Genomic DNA, 21,824 nt, shown 5'->3' with positions numbered 1-21,824 from the left:
ATCAATCCATCTAGTTTCAATAGTCATCTAGCTTCAACAGGAAATTTAATAATAAATTTAGCTTCGTTAGTCAATCCAATTAACTTCAATAATCAATCCCTGTAGCTTCATTAATCAAAGTAGCCTCAATTATGGCATATAGTGGGGCATGGGTGGGGCGTCATTGGGCGGTCGGTACGGCTGAACGAGTACGATAGCACCTATCGTCATCTCATCACATCACCTTACTCGGGCCCTGATCAAGTCACGCCAGAATAAAAACGGGTTCATGCACTCCTGTACTCGTGTTATCGCATTCCAGCGAAGGAGCGCCAATGCGTACCGCATTTTCGTGCGGCTCCAGTCCTCTTCTGCGTCGACGAAGGACCCCGTAAGGTGGTTCTACGCTACCGACGTGCCCAAGACCAAGCCACCGTACTTCAATTACAAGCAGCAGAAGCCGGCTACCAAGTTCAAGGCGTTTTCGCGAGTCGACTCGCAGAGAATTGAGAACGCTCTACTGAAACAACATACCCAGGAGGCCATTCCCGTTAGAGAAGATGGCCTGTTTTCTGTCGATATTGACGGCCGGGTTATTGTGCCCACCTACTGGGACGGCCCTACGTTTGAAGTCCGCAGAGGCACGTGGTTCTATTCGCAGGGGCCTACTCCTGTGCCTGAGCAAGTAGCGCTTGAGATTGATGAGCTGTGGGCGCAGAAAGGAACGGAGTCGTCACAGCTTAAATCGATCAATGGCACCGTAAAGTTCAGCAAGAACAGGGAATCAGCTGTTATAACCACTAAAGACCAGCGGTTTGAAATCTTCGGGTCGAAAATCGTCCGGGGATTCAACGAGAAGGACGCAGATGGGGATGCCTCTACTACTACTAGCCAAGAGTCAAGTCCGACCGCCGAGGACACAAAAGAAGAGGTCCTTGCGTACAAACTGCGCAATATTCTCGGGAGCTCCAAGTCGTCTGAACAATCAATGTCGCGTCAGATGCAGGATGACTACGGTGCTACGAGTGAGTTTCAAAGCAGAGAGGTGAACCACCTGCTACTGTGTGTCCACGGCATTGGCCAGCGACTGGCCCAGAAAATCGAGTCTCTCAACTTCGTGCACGATATCAACGTCTTTCGTAAGCTTCTCAGGACAACCTTCACCGAAGATGCCGCGTTTAACTCCGACAGAAAGAGGCTTGGCGGTGATAACCAGGTCCAGGTGCTACCTGTGCTGTGGAGACACGATGTGCCCTTTGGCATGACCCACGAGGAGCTGGAATTCGTAAACAAGAAGAGCGATTACTCTGTCACGCTCGAAGATATCACAGTCGATGGCATTGTGGCGCTCCGGAGTATAGTAGGTGATGTCGTGCTTGACGTGCTTATGTATAACCAGGCACACTACCACGAACAAGTGTTGGAGGCAGTAGTCGACCACCTGAACCGCGTATACGAGAAATTCTGTGCTATCCAGCAAAGTACCCCGACAGTTTCTTTGATTGGCCACTCCCTCGGGTCCGTCATCTGTTACGATATCCTTTCTAACAGCAAGTACAGCAGCCGGCTAAAGTTTGACCCGAAACATCTGTTTGCCATCGGATCGCCAGTTGGCCTGTTTGAGCTACTGGGCAAGAGGAAAATATCTGCCGACAACTTCCATGCGAAGTATCTCTACAATATTTTCCACCCAAGCGACCCAATTGCATATCGTATGGAGCCCCTTGTGACCTCTGAAGCCTCGAGTCTCCCGCCCGCCGTGGTCCCACTAACCGGTAATGGCCTGCGAAACCAGCTGCAAGAGCTGACCGAGATCGGGCAGAAGATCTCGCAAGGCGCGACCTCGGTATGGAATAATGTCGCATCTGCATGGAAGACGGAGATAATAGAAAATGAGGAACAGAAGAAGAAGGGTGAGAATATTGGCGATCTGACCAAAGCTCAGGCAAAAGCAATCAAATCGGAGCTTGCTACGTTAAATCCTACTGGCAGAATTGACTATGTTCTGCAGGAGAGTTTGCTTGACATTTCAATCGTTGCTGCAATCGCGTCGCATGTGAGCTACTTTGAGAATGAAGATACTGCGGCATTTGTACTGCACGAATTGTATGCAAGGTAGCAGCATATTCGCCCATGTCGTTGTACTCAAATTAGAGGTTACATCTGTTAACGCATCAACACACTAAATTAATAGAAGCGGTAGTACAAATGGTTATTTCGTACCAGCAGTCACTGTAACATGTAGCGGTAACAGGCTATGTGGTGCGTCTGCTCTACTCTGTAACTCTTCAAAATAAAAAAAACTCCTAGGCGTGCATGTGATGTACCTAGAAAGCCTGAAATGTCATTCACTGCCAAAGTATTATCAAGCTAGTCACCAGTGCTAGCCGAATGTTGAGATGACTGGATAAGACTGCATATGTATGTGATATGACTGCACCTGCATCACGCCGAGCGATCTCTTGCCCTGACGCCCCGCTCACTCAACGGCACATCAGATTTTTATATTCCACATTTTCCCTATACAATTGTTGGATAGATTTTTGAGAAAAATGCCCGCAGCTATAACTGATGAGTCTAATATTCCTGGCCACGAACTCCGACGGCTTCTGTCAGAGATCCAGCTAGTTTCCAGTCTCCAGGACCGCAGCCGAGATTTAAGGACAATAATGTTCCTTGAGCGAGAGTACCGGGAGCTGCTTAATGAGGTGAAGCGATTACAAGCACATTATTTAAGTGCTCTTCCAAGAGTCGGTTCTGTCTGAGAGTGAACGACTGCATATATTTTTCCTTCGTATATTCGAAATCGGGGTACTGTACCCAACATTATACATTGAGAACATCCTCTGAATTGCTGCAAACTTGTGAAAGCGGAAAAACGTGCATTGATTTAGCGACTCTTCCAGTGCTGTTATACAATTTTCTATTATTTTTTTTCTGCTGATGTACTGTACCTCTTTTTGTGTAATTATTGGTGTTAAGACAATTTTTTGAACGAATCTACCGGTAACGTTACCAAGCCCCCTAATCCTTTAATCCCGAATATTGAACTTTATTTTCTAGGATAATAATCGATTAAACCTCAGTTTTTTAATACAGTACATAATTGAGGGAGTGAATGTCAATATACTATCGCAATTAGCATGGATTTCGGCACCTTTCATCGTACCTGGTGTTAATTGACATTTATTTTCGATTACTGTTATATGAAAGAATAAAATGAATGTTCTCGCACTTGTCACGGTTATTCTGAGTAAAGATAAAAGCATTACATGCCATTTAACTTGTCATCTAGTGGGTTCGCAGAAACAAGTCCCTGTGGACAACTAGAATTTTTTTATATTACCGGTATCAGCTAAGATTCATATATGGTCGACACCTGCTTATCGGAATCTTGGAAAAACGGAGTTCAATGATTTAATTTACATTCTAAAACATTAATCATTACGATATGGCAGGTATTTCAGCTACTTTTGCTATCGGTAATAGGAGTTATCATTTGTACCCCGGTACCTAACCGCAGTCATTGCTCAACTGTTTTACTGACTGAAGCCTATATAATCTGTCTTCGTGTACGCAGATCTTTAGAGTATACGCGTAAATTATACGCTTAAGAATTCATTTAAATTCCTAAGCTTATATATCAATGGACATCTCCATCCTAATTAAGCTTTGGATATATCGATCGGATATCATGATTCGAAGCTCAATTGGCCTGGCCCGGGGTATTAATTAACTTAATTACGTAAGTCTATAATATTGTGAGCTCTAGAGTACGTATACATATATGTATTCAGCCGTGCCGCGTGCGCACGCGAGATTTAAGGCGCGCGCGCGCAAAAAATCTCGGCAACGGGGAATTGAACCCCGGTCCCCCGCGCGCTGCAGTAACTGCTGACAGGCGGAAATTCTAGCCACTAAACTATTGCCGATCTTTTTGAAAATCGATTTTTGTTGATCATGTCATCAGGAAATTAAAATCACGTGACATTCACGTGACCTTTTCGTGCGGCTCAAAGTTTAAAATTTCAGATAATTCAGCGCAATTGGCCTGTTTTATGCGTTCTAATAAATTTGTGGCGAGTCCTAGCCTACTGGCACCTGTTCGAGTGCACGATTTTGAAATAGGCAAGTATATGGAAAGTTTTTATGTATAAAGACAGTTTTCGACCTAGATAACCAAGATAATCATTGAATGAATCGAATGAATCGTCTGTATTTCGAGCCCGCTGCTACTGTGTAACCAAGTTAGGCTTATATAGTACATATTACATCAACATATTTGTCCGCTAAGCAGACATTTCAACATATTATAACAAACCTTTGGTTGATGGGGTCGATTTCCTCAGCGCCGAGGCGCTAATGGCATGAGGGAAACCGGGGAAACAATCATTTGCAACTGGATCATCACGAATGTTGTCCAGTCCCGGCCCCCATAGGAATTGACTGGGCCAAAGCTCCAGTACCGAATGAATTGTCTGCATTTTAAATCGTTGCGACTGTCACCGAGTTGTGCTAATATAGTACATATTTGCCCGCTAAGCAGGCGTATCAGCCTATTATAACAGATCAATAAAAATCAATAACCATTGCCCGACGGCCGATTTTTTAATGGCTGGAGGGAAGGCCCTTTATTTTAGTACAAGAACAAGCAAGAACACCATTAGTTACACTGACGACATGAATACACTCCATGCTAATGGGGGGACCAGTCCCCCCAGACCCCCCTGGGGCTCCGCTTCGCAGAGATCAACTGAGCATGTGAAGAGGTTGGTGCTCGAGAGCCGGCCTCGAATACACTGTACTTGTACTAATGGAATTGTGAATGCGCTATTTGGAGCTCGCATTGACCGAATATCCTAACCACCTTCCGACACTGGAAATTCGGGAGAAAACTATCTTGCTTGTCAGAATCCTAAGGTACCGATAGAGCGCCTGCAAGAGTATGAATGAATTGCCCACAACCTTTGCCCTTTGAAAGAGTAGTTCTCCTCAGGCCTATAGGCTGGAGACATCTCCATGGTGTCCCACGAACCAGTTGTATACAATGTTTGACAGTAGTTCAATGTTTCTGTACCGGCTGTTGAAGCCACAATGTTTAGACACAGTTTTCCTCAGCGTTAGCTCAGGCTTCAATCAAGAAATAATATTACTATAGTTTTCCTCCTCTCTGGCGACACATTGAATAAACCAATTTATCTGGCATCCTCGCAACAATGAGAACTACTGGTGATATTCAATTACACTGTGTGTATTGTAACGAAGCGAGTAGATACGTATTGTTAAGTCTGCTCTAAATTGCGTCGGGTGCTCTAAGAGAAGTACTTCCTGGCCTACCTGAGAACAGCCAAGTTTGGAAGAGTGCAGCCAAAGACTTGGCAGAACATAAACCTGCTCACTTGTATCAATATTCTCATCAGTCTCGACTTAACAGATAGAGTCACCACAGCATTGCCGACACAGGTGAACGAGCCTCTCATTAGTCTAAGGGCAAACTAATATACCGGAAGCATCGGTCTGAGTGTCCTATGATGATCAAGGCGGAGTTCGATGAATAAAGTGGCTGAGTGAGTAACACACGGGCGAGAATCCCCCACAAAATGTCGAGGTCCCTGCGCCGCACTATATAGCATTTTGATCGACCGAAGATCAATTAATCAAAATCACAGGACTCTAGAGCCGGACCAACTTCACATGGCAGTAACCAAATGGAGCCACGCCCATTATTCCGCTAGCTTGCTCGACGTTGTCAAAACTAGTTGTCGCTTCTGGGTCGTATACACATGACTACCGTCAAGGTGCCCAACCTATCAGTATTAGTACTACCCTATCATCAGGGTGCACACCTACAGGAAAAATGTGTTAAAACGCGCCCCGTGCCCTATAACCGTACAATCTCAACTGAAAGTCCCAGGCTTCCGGGTCCGATCAAACAATGACGGAAGCCCAGCCGTATCGTGATAATGATACGGCGATTCCCCACAAAGGATCGAGGGTGGAAGACAAGAGTGTGTGCAAGGAACAGACTTTGGAGTTCCTCAGCTCCTTATTTCCCCTGGATCAAAGACTCGGAAAAGACGATGTTACTCAGTGTTACCAGCGTCGTGGGCTGCTACGCCAATAGGCTGAACGAATCAAACCTTATCGCCAACAGCATCCAACCCCATGGCTCCATCTCCTTTGATGTCAAACTTTGACGGCACAATAAAAAAAAATTGACAGGGTGCCAGTGATTTTTGAAAATCCGCGGCGATATTTTAACGGTTACGCTATATTTCAAAATCCGGAGATTAGCTTATAGTCGAAAAAATAACGGCCAAGAAATTGGACATCGCCGTTGTGTGTTTCATCATTGGCAATTCCATAGCGAAAGCGCGTTGTGTCTGCGTCGTTGGCACTTTGGGCAGTGTCTAATCGCATGACCGCAAAGTGTGTACAAAGGGTGTGACTTTACGAAGCCCCCCAACTGTTTTCTACGAGGTACCGTACGGAGCGGGTACAGGTAGGTACGCACAAGATGTGAGCCAATCCTATCTTATGAGGTCCAGGCTCTGAGAGGAGGGGAGGTGGGCTGTCTCGGCTCCACTGGTTTCATGATTTGGTTTTAGACACAAAAGCCGGCCAACTTCTTCTATTGTGCTACGTTAAACGTAGAAGATTAGGGTATTTACGTAATTCGCATGATGATGAGCTTGTTCACCTTCTATTGTGCCACTATGATACTCGAAGGCACTTGTTTAGACGTAGAAGATTAGGGTATTTACCTTGAAGAGCGTGTTTGGAGCCCTTGTGAGTTCATTAGGTACGCAACTCAATGGAGTCCTAGTCTTTCTTGATCCCCCCTAATTCCTCACGAACTTTCTTCAAAATCACCAATAGTTCAATACCACCAATTCCTCCGCGAAGCGGAGCCACGGGAGCTCGAGGGCTGGCCCTCGAATACACTCTATTACTAGTACTAATGGGGGGACCAGTCCCCCCAAACCCCCCTGGGGCTCCGCTTCGCGGAGATGCTTGTAACCAATTCAAGTGATAGGCGGAGGGCTGGGATACACTCTACTGCGAGTATTGGATTAGTAGGGAGTAATTAATAAATCGTTCATGCATTAGAAAAATAAATAATCAAACCTTTTTGACCACGAAGACGGACACGTCGCAAACGCCCGTGCTGGACCAGTTTTCGTTAGTCGTCATGCCTTCTACGAGCTTCACCAGCAGCTGGGCCGACGAAGCGCCCGCCTTGCACAGCGCAGAGCGGATCCACTCAACCTCCTCGTTTAGCCACCGGTACCCCCAGTCGTATATTCTAAAGTCCGTCACCTCTGATGCATAGAGCACCTCTGCCCCCTGCAGCGATTGCAGGTAGGTGCGTTGGTCAGCGTAGCTGGGAACCAAATCTGGTGACGGCGGCATGGAAACCTGCTCGCATGCCTGGGTAGAGATCATATTCAGCGCAATTAGTTGGTGCAAGGAGCGGTCGAGGCAGGGCAAAACATGCTCGTCGTACAGTCGCATCGACGACGGGTAGCACACGAGCATCATGCCGCCTTTCATGAGTTCAGTAAATCGTGTCCGCACCACCGTCTCGAACGGAGGCAGCACGTGCGTGGGTATAGGATGGATAGCCAGTGCGTAGTGGGCGGACCCGGGGGGCACAGACGGAATGCCATGGCCATGAGGCGACACCAGGGCAAACGAATTATAAATATTAGAGCTGTAGTGTTCAGCAATGGATGCTCGTTTCTCTGTCTGCGGCTCGTGAAGTTCTACTTCCTCCTCTCCTTCCACAGTCGTAGGCGCTGAAGTACTCGACCGCCGGCTAGAATTGGCGTAGGCAGAGCTAGGCGACAGTGGTGGAGAGCACGAAGACGGCGAGAACTCATAGAGTTCGCTAGTATAGTAGCGCTCAGACTCATCAGGGTAGCTGGGAGACAGCAATTGGCGTTGGTAGCTGAGGACATTATTAGCTGTGTACAGCCGATTGCCGCTGTTAAGCTGATTATGATGGCTGCTGGGCTTATGGACCACGTAAGGCGACTTGGGTACCACCGAGAAGAACGGAGGAAGCGATTCGAGCGAGGATCGCCGCAGGCTGAAGTAGTCTTCACCACCATTGTCATCGTCTGGCTGCTGACGGGGCCGGGCGGCATGGTATCTCTGAGTTTCGACAACTGAGCGGCGGCGGGCATTGCTGCTACCGTTGCTGCTGCTCTCAAAGTCCTGTAACATTGTCACCGTTTTGTGCGGGGGAACTACATGGGTGATCTGAGCCTGCACCTCATGCTTCTGATGATAGAGATGGTTGTACAGATGCAGCAGCTGTGGTATCACGTACTTATAGGCCGTCTCAGACGAAGTGCAAATGGACACAATGCGCAGGGTAGGGTCAATCTCAGGGTTGTATATGGCGCATTGGTTATCGAGCATTGTGCGGAGGGCGTTCTCAATGAGAAGCGAATCATCGTTGTTCCCCGCCTCAGAGTAAACCTGGCTCATAGCCACCGCCAGCTCCGGTATCTGGTGCGGCGGGAAGGGCGAGGTGTCGCCGTCTCCGGCGGTGACGGTCCCCAGGGACTCGTCTCCGGAGGAAGAGGACATGGATGCGCTCCTACTTTCCGGGTACTTGGGGCTACTATTTTCCGGGTACTTGGCACTGCTCAAGGGGTCGCAGTATCCCGGAGACGACGACGACACTATGAACATCGTCTAGCCGGAGTTTTGTGCTGGATATACACACACAGAAGACAGAAAAAAAAGAGTCACAGGGAGATGGATGGTCTCCCTGTTTGAACACGAAGCCGGTCTACTATATATATAAAACAGGCCAGGCGTGCGAAGCTTAATATTACGGTTTGGTCCGATCTCTCTCTCGCTTGTATAGCCAATGGCCCCCCCAGGACAGAAAGAGAGTATATATATATTCCCGCCAGAGAAAAACCGAAAACACGCAAAACGTATGGAGATATTTTATATACGTACTACAAATAATACCTATAACCCTCCAAATCTCCCTCTGGCCTCTTGCGCTGCCTCACAACATGCGAGACAGGTTTGGGTCCGTCCAAACCCATTGCTCTACAAAGTGAAACCAGGTCAAGAGGAAATCCTAGCCAAGACCGAGGCCTCCCCCTCAGAGACCTAGGTCAGCCATTGGAGAGAGAGAGTCGGAGAAGGAGAAAACAGCGAGGAAGCCAGAACCGGTGATTTCTTTTCCTCTTCATGGAAACTGTCCTGATGCACTGTGCATCACCTCGTGCATCCCTACATAATGCCAAAAGTACCGCAAGCTCCCCCCCCCAGTAACGCACATATGTAGCGAATGTAGGATAAGCCGCTTTACAGTGCGTATAGGCCGCCCATCCGGTATCTCCAGGCAGCTCTTTTGCATGCGATAAACTCCTTCCACTGCAGGTCTGTTTTGCCACACCCGGTCTAAAAGGCCGCGAAACATCTCGCCCTCACCTGGAGAAGAACGGTCCCTCCAGACCCGACGGGTTTCACACTTTTTCGCGTGTTACAGACACACCCCGTCTCACGCTGGGGCGGGCAGCAACGACCACTCGGATTCTGCCCCTCTTCCATCACTGCCCCCGGTTACCCACCTTTCAATATACCAGGCCAATATAGGTACCGTACCTATCCCACCTCCCCGTATTAGGGGCTGTCCTCCTATAGAGTGCGGTACTAATCGGCGGTGCATCTCAGATTGCCTCCACCCGCCGATCAGCAGCCACTTTTGAGTTTTTCTGCCACACATGCATTTGCAAATCCCGCACCGGTGCATGCGGCTCGTGCGGCGCCACCGCCAGGGCGCCCGATGGGGTTACATTAACAGTTTTACCCCTGATTTTTTACTCTATTTTGCCAAGTGTGACAGTCGGAACTCATTGGTGCTTAGCTACACACACACGAAGCGGAGGCCCTCGAGGTTTGGTGCTTGTAGGAGGGTGTATTCGAGGGCCAGCCCTCGAGCTCCCGTGGCTCCGCTTCGCGGAGATCAATTGAGCATCCTCCGCGAAGCGGAGCACCAGGGGGGTTTGGGGGGACTGGTCCCCCCATGAAAGCTTCCGCTGCTCTAACTGACTTGGGGGCCAGCCCCCAAACCCCCGTAGCTCCGCTTCGCGGAGGAATTGGCAAGCCAAGACTAAAAAAAGTCTAGTTTGGCATGTGGTTTATTGTTACATTAAAGGTTAGAATTACAGGTGTTTTTCGTTACAGCAAATCATCTAGACTCTTCTCAGTGTCCTTCTTGATGAGATCTAACATGCCTGCTGGCATAATTGGCTCACCCTTGTCGTTCTTGACATACCGGAACGGCATCTGAGTCGATTCATATCGCGAGAACTTCAACTCAGGGTGGTCGAGGAAGTCAATTGCCTCAAGCGGCCGCTGCTCGTCGCAGATGATCTTGGTCACTCGCACCGCGGTATCGGTGGTCATCTGAACCGGACCGAGTCGTCGACCAATGAATCCATGCTTTCGCAGTTCGCCAGTTCGGTCTCGAGGTGGGTCGTCGCCAAGAATGCCACCAAACGCAAAGTAGTCAAACTTGTCCCGATCCTCGGGGCAAAACTCCTCCTTGGCAGACGGATCCAGCAGACAGACCCGCGACTTTTCAAAGTCAGGCAGCACCGCCTGCAGCTCGGTAATGTCCTTGTCGGTGTACTGGATGCCAGCATCCTTGAACTCCTGCGGGATCTGGGCATTGGGTGGAATGGACGAGATGATAAAGTTCTCCTGTCCCACATCTCGCACAATTTGCAGGTACTCCAACTTGACCCAGTCGGAGAACCCTTCCTCCATGTGCTCTACAATGTACTTTGGCATATTTTCCCCCGTTAACTGTAACCGACAAAGCCCGTCTCCGAAGTCTGCTCGATCGGGTTTGGGTGAAAAATTATTGCACAGCCGTGCCAAAAATAACGTGGGATTAATTAAGCACCGCGTCGCAGCGATAAATTGATGAACGCGTTTGGCGATGTATCCTTTGGCAGGGCATAGCAGGATGAAGGAGATCCCGGCAGAGGAACAGCGGACGCTGGAGAGGCTCATGTCGTCCGTGTGGGCGACGGTCGCCCAGATCGTAGAGGAGGAGAGCCAGCCAGACAACCTGGGCGTCGAAGCCACGCCGGAGTTTGTAGCCGCTCTAGCCAAGCTCGTATTCAACCAAGCAAGTACGTTTCAGCGTAGAGATCTCGCATTGTGTAGACTAACGATCCGGTTGAGTAACCCTGGGAGAGGACCTCGAAGCGTTTGCCCAGTAAGTGATAATCTACGAGTATTACGAATTGGTACTAACTTAGATTAGCCATGCGGGACGTAAGACGGTTAATGTCGACGATGTGAAAATGGTTTGCCGACGAAACGAGGGATTGAAGTCGGCAATTGAGGAATACATTGCGGAGATATCAAAGAAATAATGCTACTAACAACCTCCAAACTCCAATTGACTATTACCTTGTGGTGTACACTGGCTTCATTTTTGTTTCATTATCATTCGAGGGCCAGCCCTCGAGCTCCCGTAGCTCCGCTTCGCGGAGGAGCCTGTGAGTATCTACGATCCTAAGCTACTAGGACTTTCCTCAGATCTACATTAGCATGGATAAAGACCTACCTCCAGAATTACCATCTGCTCTCAGCATTATCGGGTATCGGTACTATCAGGTAACATAGATAGCCATACGGGAAGCAAGTCTACGGGTGTTTTTTGTTCATCACAGATTTATTATTATTAAGTACCCTTGGTAATAGCTATGAGTTAACTGTTAGCAACTTAGGTAGGTTTACAATTAGTTTCAACGTATGGCCAGTTAAATACAATACTGTAGTATATAATTTGCAGCGGTTTATCGTAGCTTAAATTGTCCCCTCAATGTGTTTATACTGACAATGTGAAAGTGGTCTATCTGCAATACGAGATATTGAAGTGAATTGAGAATCACAGTACGTCGTAGAGATATCAAAGTACCATGATACATGGTGATTCTGCACTGACCACATTTCCAAACTCCCGCCGATCATGATGTAATCATTCAGCAAGTTATATACTGGTATTATTTTGCTTATTGAGCTCAGCTTCCCGGAGCATTCCCTCTCAGTTGAATACGACTCCTCCGCGAAGCGGAGCCCCAGGGGGTTTGGGGGACTGGTCCCCCATGAAACCCATTGCTATATCGACATCTATCTATCAAAGCATGATTGGCACTTCAACAATTACCGCCTCAGTGATCGCAGCGTGGTGATAGCTAATGTAGATTGATCTAGAGACTTAACAGAGATTGAACCCTGGGGCAAGGGCTGCTTCGATCCTCCGCGAAGCGGAGCTACGGGAGCTCGAGGGCTGGCCTTCGAATACACTCTACTACTACAGTCCTAGTGAATAAACTCTACCGCTAGCACTAATTGGGGACTCCGCTTCGCAGAGGACGGTGATGGTGATGGGGTGGTGCGCGACCGGGGAGGTTGGGAAAAAATTGGAAAATTTCAATTTTTTCCAGAGCCGACGACAAATCATGGCAGCGCTACGTCTGAATCTGATACGGCCGAGCCTGCGGCTGGCGGTCAGCGGGATTCGCTACCAGTCCAACATTGCATCCCAGACTCCGTTCCAGAAACGGTCCGACGAGTTTGTGCGAGACTACGAGCGGTACAATGGCCTTGACGTGACCCGGTCCAGTGCCGACGCCCAGCTCGTCAACTTCAACGCGCCAGAGCACCGGTCCCCGGAGCTCGACCGACTGAGAGTGGTCCCCCGGGACCGGGCGTTCTTCATGGCGAACCCGCCGCACGAGGAGATCATGCGGGGGCTCAACGATCTGCTGCAACGACACATTAACCTGCCGACCATCGCCAAGGACCAGGTCGACAACCGGACGACCTGGCTGTCCCAGGAGGACTACCGGGCCATGCTAGGTGGCATCCACTTCAAGCCCAAGTACTACAAGGAGCTTGTCAGGCATCTGACGCGGCTGTCGGTCATTGACCCACAGCTGATGCCCAACGAGGTGCGAAACAACCTCGCGCCGTTCACCAAGCGGAAGAGTGACAACTACGTGGCGAAGAAGTACCCTAGTCTCGATGAGCTGGGGCGGGCCATCGCGGTAGGCCGGCGCAAGACGGCATCAGCTCGAGTCCAGATGGTCAAGAGCAGCGAGACGATCAAGGGCCAGGTGCTTATCAACAACCGGCCATTGTTTGACTACTTCCCACGGCTGGCAGACCGAAACACCGTCATGTACCCACTGAAGGTCGTTGGCGGCGAGTCCAGCTACAACATGTTCATCACCGTTTCTGGCGGCGGCCTCGCAGGCCAGGCGTCGGCGGTCGCCCACGGAATTGCCCGGGCCCTGGTCATTCACAACCCGCTGTTCCTGACGAGACTGAGCAGGGCCGGCGTGCTGCAGCGAGACGCCCGAAAGAAGGAGCGAAAGAAGCCAGGCAAGCCAAAGGCCAGAAAGAGCTACACCTGGGTCAAGCGATAGAGCCCCCTCTCCCTTGTATATATGTGTATATTCCAATTTACGAAACTCATCCACCCTCAAAGCTCCTCGTACTTCATGGGGGGACCAGTCCCCCCAACCCCCCCTGGGGCTCCGCTGCGCGGAGGTCAATTGATCTCTACAAACTCTCCGCGGAGCGGAGCTACGGGGGTTTGGGGGCTGGCCCCCAAGTTGATTAAAGCAGCGGAGATCAATTGATCTCTACAAGCTCTCCGCGAAGCGAAGCTACGGGGGTTTGGGGGCTGGCCCCCAAGTCAAGTTGAAGCTATGGAAGGTTTATGGCCCCTCCTGGGCTCCGCTGTGCGGAGATTTGAGCTGTAACAGGGCGCTAGTTACGAGATGTTACGGGGCGGTTTGTACAGGTTGGGAATTTGTAACGGGTGTAACAAAAATGTTTTTACATTGTCAACAAGTCAATTGGTAGGTATGTTCATGGGGGGGGACCAGTCCCCCCAAACACCACACCCCCTGAGGCTCCGCTGCGCGGAGGTCAATTGATATGCTACGAAGTTCTCCGCGAAGCGGAGCTACGGGGGTTTGGGGGCTGGCCCCCAAGTTAAGTTGAAGCAGCGGTCCACCCCTGAGAGGCCGTGTACTGGAATGTGCTTAGGAGCGTGATGGTGTAAGCAAGTTTGAGAACGGGCGGCGCATATGATCACCAACGACGACAGCAGCTCCCCAGATTCTCATCAGTGGCGGAATGAATAGGATATTCGGGTCGAAGAATACAGTGCCAAAGGCGTCGATTTCGGACGCGGTGGCGAGTATCGACACGAGAGTGGCCAACTTGGATGTCAAGCTGGCCAAGATCAACGCGGAGCTTTCCACATACACCCAGAAGATGGGGCGAATGCGGGACGGGCCCGGGAAGCGCGCTATGAAGGAGAAGGCATTGAAGCTGTTGAAGCAGAGGAAAATGGTTGAGGCGCAGAAGGACCAGCTGGAAACGCAGTCATGGAATATGGAGCAGGCGGTTATTACGACGGATAACCTGAGGAACACCATGGCGACGGTGGACGCGATGAAGATGGCCAATAAGGAGATCAAGAAGCAGTACGGCAAGATCAACATAGACAAGATTGAGCGGCTGCAGGATGAGATGGCCGATTTGATGGACATGAGCCAGGAGCTGCAGGAGACAATGTCACGGAACTACGCAGTTCCAGACGACGTGGACGAGGCTGAGTTGGATGCCGAATTGGAGGCGCTGGGCGAGGAGATGGAGTTTGAGGCATTACAAGGCGAAGGAGAGGCCGCTGCGGCTCCTAGTTATCTGGAAGACATGCCGGCGTTTGTAGACGAACCTGTGAAGGAGGGCGAGGCTAAAGCTCTCGAGCAGGCCCAGTAATGACTATTTATGAATTAACTTGTTATGTTTGCCGATATGATTGATCCCTGGTTAACATTGAATAGATGTTTTGCAAGAGCGGTCTACGGTTGGGCTCAGTTGGTTACGACATGTGGTCTATTCAAAAACAATCAACTGACCTTAGTTTAGCAAAATGCTACCATAGATAGCGTTTTAGTACACAATTACAAGGGTTTTAAATGAGGTATGCGAATTTTGGTAACTTCGAGATCAACTACATTGATCTAAACGCTAGGGTCACTCCGCGTAGCGGAGCCCTAGGGGGGTTTGGGGGGACTGGTCCCCCCAAGAACACTCCGCTACCAGTCCCCCCAAGAACACTCCGCTGCTTTAACCGACTTGGGGGCCAGCCCCCAAACCCCCGTAGCTCCGCTTCGCGGAGAGCTTGTAGAGATCAATTGCCCTCCGCGTAGCGGAGCCCTAGGAGGGTTTGGGGGGACTGATCCCCTCAAGTACAGTACCCTAGTGTATAAGGGGCAATAGATTCGTGAAATGGTTAATGATATATACAAGCAAGCTATAAGTAGTTAGTTAGACTTCTTTCTAACGGCCATGAAGTAGTTGCCAATAGAGCAGTTTAGCGTGAGGATCCAGCCCTTGGTAGGAACATAAATACAGCCATCGCTCTGCACGTACTCCACATCGCTCTGATCCAACAGCCACTCGCGCAGCTCGGATTCGTTGATGTATTTCTCATAGGTATGGGTACCCTTTGGCACAATCCTGAGCACGTCCTCGCCCATGAAGATAGTCGTGAAGTACGCAATTGGGGTGCGGTTGATGGTAGACAGGAAGACCCATCCGCCCGGCTTAGTTCGGTCTAGCGCGCTTCGCAGCATCAGAGCCGGCCGGTCAACGTGCTCCAGAACTTCAAACATCGTAACCACGTCGAAGTCCTGCTCTGAGACCGAATCCAGCTCCTGCAAGTGGTAGGTCAGTTTCGGCCCCAGCACCGGATCGCGCTTCATATGCTGTTTGGCCACCTCAATTACCTCAGGGGTCAAGTCAATTCCCTTGACCGACGACACCCTGGGCAATCTTGCCAGGGACTCTGCGAGGATGCCTCCTCCGCAGCCAACGTCCAAGACCTTCATATCCGTATAGGTGTCGAGCGGAGCCTTTGCCACACCCTCCGGAAGAATCTCCGGTGAGTATCCGGGCTGCTTGACCGAATACTTGGACAGCACCGAGTCAATGTAGTCCATCCGGAGCAGGTTCATCTTGTGGAGGATGCGCTGGGGGCCCTGGACGTCCCACCACGAGTCTGCTAGTTGAGCGAAGTGGCTCATTTCGTCGGGAGACGCGGTGCTATATCCTCTGGCTGTTCTCGCGAGCGCGCCTAGGGTTTGTCGCGACACAGCTGGTCGCATTGCCCTCAAAACTGACATTTCGACGTTGGTTGATTTGGCTGGTCCGGAGCGGTTTAATTTTCTCCTTCCTCCGTATCACTACTAATCACCGATATCACCGTCCATATATACGGCCATCCCATTCCAAATTAGCGAATATCCACACAATCGAGACGGTTGGACTGGCTAGGGGGTGTAGAAAAGATGTCTGATCTGTCTGATATGGAACAGGAGGTCGGGTTTGACCCCAGCGAGAGCCTGGTTGCCACACGACAGCGGAGATCGAACGCTGGTAACCGGCTGCGGTCGCTTCTCGACGCGGAAGAGCCTTTGGAAGACGAGGAAAACATCTTTTTGGAGTTTGAGGACGACAAAGAATTTGAGGAAGGAGTGGATGATGTAGAAGAAGAGGAAGAGGAGGAGGAGGAGGAAGAGGAAGAGGAAGACGAATATACAAAACGACCAAAGAAGCGCAAAGAACGCGACGAAGAGGCAGACGACGAGAACTTTTCGTCGAGCGAAGACTCTGAAGATGAAAGAGAACAACAGGAAGACGAGAACGCGGGTGAAATGGAGCTGGTGAAGCAGCAGAAGGCCGAGAAGAAGCGCAGGGCGGAGCAGAAGAAGAAGAAGATGTTTGAAATCAAGCAGCCCATCAAGGCCAAGCCAGCTAAGAGCAAGCCTGTGGTCACCAGTGCGGATCTGCTTAACGTTTCACGGCGAGTTTCGAAGCGAGCTGCGGCCATTAAGAACACCCAGGGCGTCATCAAGCGGTTGCAAGAAGCAGAAGAAAAGCGGGCGGCGCAGCCCCAGAAGGTTCACAAGCCTGTTAAGGTACGAAGAATGACCCAGGAGGAGCGTCTGGAGGAAGCAAAGATCACAGAGAAGAAGAATCGAGCCAGTTTGAACCAGTGGTTTGAGATGGAGGAAGAGAGGAAACAGCGACAGAGGGCGATGATGCTGGCGAGGCGGGTGCCGTTGACCAATGTTATTACCCACATTAGCTCGACCAGGCTGGCTCCGCCGGGGCGAGTATATGTGAAGCCGAATATGGGTGATATTATCAAGTTCCTCAACCGAAAGGCTAATGGATTAGTGGTGGAGATTAAAACGCCAACCCCTACTCCATCTACTCCAGCTGTTCCATCTAATTCAGATCTTTCTAATCAGGAAGGGGTTTCTGAAGTTTCCAAGCAGGAGCGAGTTCTATCTGAAGTTTCCAAGCAGGGAGAAGTACCATCTGACGTTTCTAAGCAGGATGGAGTTGAAAACGGTAAGCCAGATGGGGACGCTAAAAAAGATGGAGTTGAAAATGGGAAACCAGATGGGGACACTAAAGAAGGTATTGAACCAGACAATGCAGAAAATCAAGACGAGAAACCAAGTGCTGATAAAGAGGCAGCAACTGTGAATGGAACTATAAAGGATTCCAAGGAGAATGGATCTCAAAAGGCTGAGAGCCCTAAACCGGATGGAACGCAACCAATTGAGGCTCTTAAGGAGCAGTCCAAGCCTGAAGAATTGTCAATTAAACAAGAAGCGGAACCGTCCAGATCATCCATTGATGACGGCACGACAATCCAAATCGACGCTGATGCTTCTCGGAGTGAAGACAAAAAAGATGAAGACGAAAACCCAGATGATGTAACTAAACCTGCCGATGAGTCTTTGGACAATAGCCAACAAGATAGCAAAGATAAAGATGGCGACGTGGCCATGACAAACAACGAAGACGCCAAAGCTCTGCCCCAAAATTTACAGGACGACGAATCTAATGGGAGCCTCGACAAAACTAACGACAAAGAGAATGACGAAATTAACGACGAGAATGAAACGAAAGCCAATGAATCAATGGAGGTGGATAATGATGATAAGCGGACATATGACGAACCGGAGGAAGTCACTAGACGACGAACTCAGTTCCAACTGCCGGAGAAAGAACTTCCTCCTGTGCAAGGACCCTATCTCATGCGGGAGCGGAGTCTTTTGGAGCTGCATGATTTCGAGGACGAGGAAATGTACGATAAGGAAAACGTCAAAGAGCTCCTGCTTGGCCAGCAGTCTCTTCTGAACGATGATTCGTCAAATGGAGCGGAGAAGGGATATCCATGTGCTGTTACCGGCAAGATTGCGCGGTTCAACGACCCGGAAACGGGCATGGCATATGGATCTATGGATGCTTTTAACATGATTCAGCTTGTTCGAGAGGGCCACATTGCGTGGAATCTTGCTCTTGGAGGAGTCTACAAGACAGCCGTGGGCGCCAAACATGCCAGAGGCGTGCCTCCGGGTTTCGCAGGCTAACTCACCAATTTTCAGTCGAATCACTTCCAAGTTTCGCGGACTAACTCACCAATTTTCAGTCGAATAACATCCAAGTTTCGCAAACTAACGCACCAATCGAATCACTTCCAAGTTTCGCGGACTAACGCAATTCAGATGAATCAGCAACCTATAATACTTAACAGGATGAGTACAAAATGGGTTGAGATAGTGTTATTTATTTTATATGTCAGTAATTTACAACACTGCACCAAAGCCGAAGGAGATCTTGATCGGCTTGACGTAGTACTCCTCAAAGTTGGTCTGGGTGATCTCCTCCTGGCCGACTGGGATGCCCGACCAGGTGACCTTCATGGTCGTCTCGCCGGCACCCTGGACGAAGTTGATCTTCATGTTGGCGAAGTGGCCCTGCTTCCAATCCCGCAGGCGCCAGGTCATCTCAAGGTACGGCTTGGCCTTGTCCAATGCAATGATCTTACCCGACACATTGCCGTTGAACAGAGTGTACTCCCGGCCCTGCTCTGGCGCAATGTCCGGCTTGGACCGCGACCACACGGCGACCCGCTGCGGATCAAGCAGCGTATCAAACAGAACGTCGGCCGGCGCATTGAACACCGGCTCAAGCTTGAGGGTCGTCGTGTTATAGGCCGCAGTGCCAACGACTTCCTTCTCGGCCGGAGTGCCCTCCTTGGACGACGAGGCGCTATCCGAGAGAACCTGCTTGTTGTGCATGAATCGAGCGTCTGGGTGCTGCAAGTCCTTGCCGTGGGTCTCAATGAGGTCGACGCCAAACTGGACCAGCATCTTTCGCAGCTGGGGCACCATCTGCTTTCGGATCAGCGCCTTGACCGGCTCCTTCGAGGCCTTGTCGTTGTTAATCGAGATGGCGAACTGGAATTCGTCCTCCTCTGTGTCGTATGCAACCTCTGGCACTCGGATGGTGCCCTGGACGTCGTCTTCGCCCTCGGTCTTGCCCTTGTAATTGAGCTCGAGGTTGATGTCGTAGAGGCAGATGACCTTGCCCTTTCGCTGGGACACGTCAACATCGCCCTCACAGGACTTGACGCCCGTGATTTCTGCCTCGGTCGACCCTTCAGCGGCCTTGACTCCAGTGAGGTTCTCGGCGAAGTAGGTCCTCGACCATGGCAGGCAGTTCTTGTCGACCCAGTGCCTACACACCGCGGTTAGCAGGTGGAAATCGGCAAGTTATCAACCAAGCAGTAAACTTACCAGTTGTTAGGATTGTGCAAAACCATTTTGTTCGTCCACCAGAGATTGCAAATGCAGTACTTTTGTCGGAAAACACAGGATTCCCTCCAACTTATCGTAGTCGATGCACAGAATGATCTAGAAATTTCAATTCAGCTCGGAATGTGTTGATGTGGGGCGCGCATTCCTCCCAATGTGCGGCTAATCCGACTTCGCGACAAGCCTCTCGACGAAGTCGAGCTACGCAAAATATGGCCTTACTGGACCAATAAATGCGGGGACCAGTCCCCCCAAACCCCCTGGGGCTCCGCTTCGCGGAGATTATTGTAGCCAAGTCAATAGACCCTCCGCGAAGCGGAGCTCGGGGGGTTTGGGGGCTGGCCCCCAAGTCAATTGAGTGTATATGGGGGGACCAGTCCCCCCAAACCCCCCTAGGGCTCCGCTTTGCGGAGGGTGTCAAGTCAATTGATTTCTCCGCGAAGCGGAGCTAGGGGGGTTTGGGGGCTGGCCCCCAAGTGAACTGAGTGTAAATGGGGGACCTACCCCCCTGGGGGTCCGCTTCGCGGAGGGTGTCAAGTCAATTGATATCTCCGCGAAGCGGAGCTACGGGGGTTTGGGGGCTGGCCCCCAAGATCAATTGAGGCGGAGTGAGAAGGGAAGAGCTATTTCTTCGTTATATATACATAATAAATAAATACGGGGAGGTTAGAAAGGCGGCTGTGGCGGAGGCTGACTGCTGGAAGTAGAGGGGGTTGATGGCGAGCGGTCGCGTAACAGGGTGGGCTCGTACTTGTTTTGGAACATTGAGGTCGGGGAGAGTTGTTGCTGGGCTGCGGAGATGCCAGCGTTGAATCCTTGGAGGATTTCGTCGAGCTGGGCCTTGTTGACCGGCAGGGCCTGGGTGATGAAGCTTAGCCCGCCGAACTCGGCGTCCATATCAATGGGGAGGACTTTGGCGACGCCTTCCAAGAACCACACCCGTTCCTTCATTTCCGCCGTGTAGGAACGCACGAGGCGGTAGTAGACTTTTATGATCTTCTTGGCGAACTCGTCTCCGCGGATTAGGAGTTCGAGGAGCTTGGAATCGAGCAACGCCGGGAATGAGAACACGCGAAGAATGAAGTCGGACTTGTATCGCTGGTGGAACAGCTTGTCCAGGTAGGCGAGGGTAGCGAAATAAGGGGATGAGGTGTGTACTGGGTAGAGATCTTTAAGTTCCTCGTCAAAGCATTCGAGACTCGACATTCCGTCGTACGTGACTACACCTGAAGGGAGCACTTCCGCCAAGTCGCCGAGATCAATGTTCACCAGCTGGTAAAACCGCGATTCTGGCGGTAGCGGTCCCACGGAGAGCAGAATTGTCGCCGCCCCTCGGACGTGGTGCAACCAGGCCGATGCTGGTAGCGAGCTGAGATCGGTCGAGTCCGGCAATGATGCATTGGCCAGTGAATCGAGAATCAATAAAATTGAGGCCGCTACTAATGCGTCCAGATTCTGAGGGGTCACAGTCCGCACTTCTTCTCTCAGTAGCCTCAATGCGTCTCCACGGTGCATTGTGACGACATTTTCGGGAATCCCCTGGTGGGTTAGCGACAGGTGGGTCGCCGAGAAGGTCAGAATGGCGTGCATAAGGAACGGGTAGTCGAACGCCAGCAGGGGAACCCCTTCTCCCCAGATCTCGTCGTTTAGCACCCCGGCCTGCGTGATGGTGCGCCATACCTCCGTCGTATAGTGGTAAAACAGCCTCAGGTCCATCATGTTAAGCGTACCACGCGATACCTGGCCCTCTTTCTGCTGCTGCTGTTGTTGTTGCTGCTGCTGTTGCTGTTGCCGGGCCTGGACGGCAAACGAGCATTCCAGCCCCAGATGCTCGCAATTCTTGCACATCGGGTGGGTCTCGTCGCATTTTACGCGGCGACGCTTGCACGTCAGACACCCGCGGCGTGATTTACTATGTGGCCGACGCTTAGCAGGCCTATTACTACTGGATCCTAAGGCCTGAGGCTCGGGTTTGGTCGACGGACTCTCGCCCGCCTTCTCCGGGTCCTCCTGGGGCCCGGCGGAGCCGGAATCCTTGCTCTTCATTCGGTCTTCAACCACCCCCCAATAGCGAGCGAAAAATCACGTAGAAATTGG

The 21,824-nt window shown here is 50.7% G+C and overlaps 10 protein-coding genes and 1 non-coding gene across 11 annotated transcripts; 5 read left to right on the top strand and 6 right to left on the bottom strand.

Moving 5' to 3' along the window:
* Positions 1 to 268: 268 nt before the first annotated feature.
* DDL1 (putative carboxylic ester hydrolase) lies at positions 269 to 2,098 on the top strand (the record flags this gene model as incomplete). The annotated part of the gene is made up of 1 exon (XM_076684253.1): positions 269 to 2,098. One exon carries the CDS (start codon positions 269 to 271, stop codon positions 2,096 to 2,098), a length of 1,830 nt encoding a protein of 609 aa, XP_076541461.1.
* Positions 2,099 to 3,824: 1,726 nt separating this feature from the next.
* Positions 3,825 to 3,911, bottom strand: tRNA-Asp(GTC). Its single transcript is given in 2 exon segments — positions 3,825 to 3,860; positions 3,874 to 3,911. It is a non-coding gene; the product is annotated as a tRNA-Asp (tRNA).
* Positions 3,912 to 7,101: 3,190 nt separating this feature from the next.
* TRVA0_014S00914 (uncharacterized protein) lies at positions 7,102 to 8,682 on the bottom strand (the record flags this gene model as incomplete). Its single annotated transcript, XM_076684252.1, has 1 exon — positions 7,102 to 8,682. The coding sequence occupies one exon, from the start codon at positions 8,680 to 8,682 to the stop codon at positions 7,102 to 7,104; it is 1,581 nt and encodes a 526-aa protein (XP_076541460.1).
* A 1,509-nt stretch (positions 8,683 to 10,191) lies between these two features.
* Positions 10,192 to 10,782, bottom strand: SFM1 (protein-arginine N-methyltransferase SFM1; the record flags this gene model as incomplete). Its single annotated transcript, XM_076684251.1, has 1 exon — positions 10,192 to 10,782. One exon carries the CDS (start codon positions 10,780 to 10,782, stop codon positions 10,192 to 10,194), a length of 591 nt encoding a protein of 196 aa, XP_076541459.1.
* Positions 10,783 to 10,984: 202 nt separating this feature from the next.
* On the top strand, positions 10,985 to 11,399 carry MHF1 (Mhf1p; the record flags this gene model as incomplete). Its single annotated transcript, XM_076684250.1, has 3 exons — positions 10,985 to 11,153; positions 11,206 to 11,239; positions 11,288 to 11,399. 3 exons carry the CDS (start codon positions 10,985 to 10,987, stop codon positions 11,397 to 11,399), a joined length of 315 nt encoding a protein of 104 aa, XP_076541458.1.
* Positions 11,400 to 12,491: 1,092 nt separating this feature from the next.
* Positions 12,492 to 13,460, top strand: MRPS9 (mitochondrial 37S ribosomal protein uS9m MRPS9; the record flags this gene model as incomplete). The annotated part of the gene is made up of 1 exon (XM_076684249.1): positions 12,492 to 13,460. One exon carries the CDS (start codon positions 12,492 to 12,494, stop codon positions 13,458 to 13,460), a length of 969 nt encoding a protein of 322 aa, XP_076541457.1.
* Positions 13,461 to 14,178: 718 nt separating this feature from the next.
* Positions 14,179 to 14,826, top strand: VPS60 (Vps60p; the record flags this gene model as incomplete). Its single annotated transcript, XM_076684248.1, has 1 exon — positions 14,179 to 14,826. One exon carries the CDS (start codon positions 14,179 to 14,181, stop codon positions 14,824 to 14,826), a length of 648 nt encoding a protein of 215 aa, XP_076541456.1.
* A 548-nt stretch (positions 14,827 to 15,374) lies between these two features.
* COQ3 (hexaprenyldihydroxybenzoate methyltransferase) lies at positions 15,375 to 16,136 on the bottom strand (the record flags this gene model as incomplete). Its single annotated transcript, XM_076684247.1, has 1 exon — positions 15,375 to 16,136. The coding sequence occupies one exon, from the start codon at positions 16,134 to 16,136 to the stop codon at positions 15,375 to 15,377; it is 762 nt and encodes a 253-aa protein (XP_076541455.1).
* Positions 16,137 to 16,400: 264 nt separating this feature from the next.
* On the top strand, positions 16,401 to 18,500 carry VPS72 (Vps72p; the record flags this gene model as incomplete). Its single annotated transcript, XM_076684246.1, has 1 exon — positions 16,401 to 18,500. The coding sequence occupies one exon, from the start codon at positions 16,401 to 16,403 to the stop codon at positions 18,498 to 18,500; it is 2,100 nt and encodes a 699-aa protein (XP_076541454.1).
* A 216-nt stretch (positions 18,501 to 18,716) lies between these two features.
* Positions 18,717 to 19,735, bottom strand: AHA1 (Aha1p; the record flags this gene model as incomplete). Its single annotated transcript, XM_076684245.1, has 2 exons — positions 18,717 to 19,650; positions 19,710 to 19,735. The coding sequence occupies 2 exons, from the start codon at positions 19,733 to 19,735 to the stop codon at positions 18,717 to 18,719; spliced, it is 960 nt and encodes a 319-aa protein (XP_076541453.1).
* A 658-nt stretch (positions 19,736 to 20,393) lies between these two features.
* TRVA0_014S00738 (uncharacterized protein) lies at positions 20,394 to 21,575 on the bottom strand (the record flags this gene model as incomplete). The annotated part of the gene is made up of 1 exon (XM_076684244.1): positions 20,394 to 21,575. One exon carries the CDS (start codon positions 21,573 to 21,575, stop codon positions 20,394 to 20,396), a length of 1,182 nt encoding a protein of 393 aa, XP_076541452.1.
* Positions 21,576 to 21,824: the final 249 nt, after the last annotated feature.

This window comes from Trichomonascus vanleenenianus, assembly GCF_965637985.1.
Source record: "Trichomonascus vanleenenianus strain CLIB 3782 genome assembly, contig: TRVA0_014S, whole genome shotgun sequence".
In the NCBI taxonomy this organism is placed as follows: Eukaryota; Fungi; Ascomycota; class Dipodascomycetes; order Dipodascales; family Trichomonascaceae; genus Blastobotrys; species Blastobotrys vanleenenianus.
This window is presented reverse-complemented; position numbering and strand designations above follow the sequence as displayed.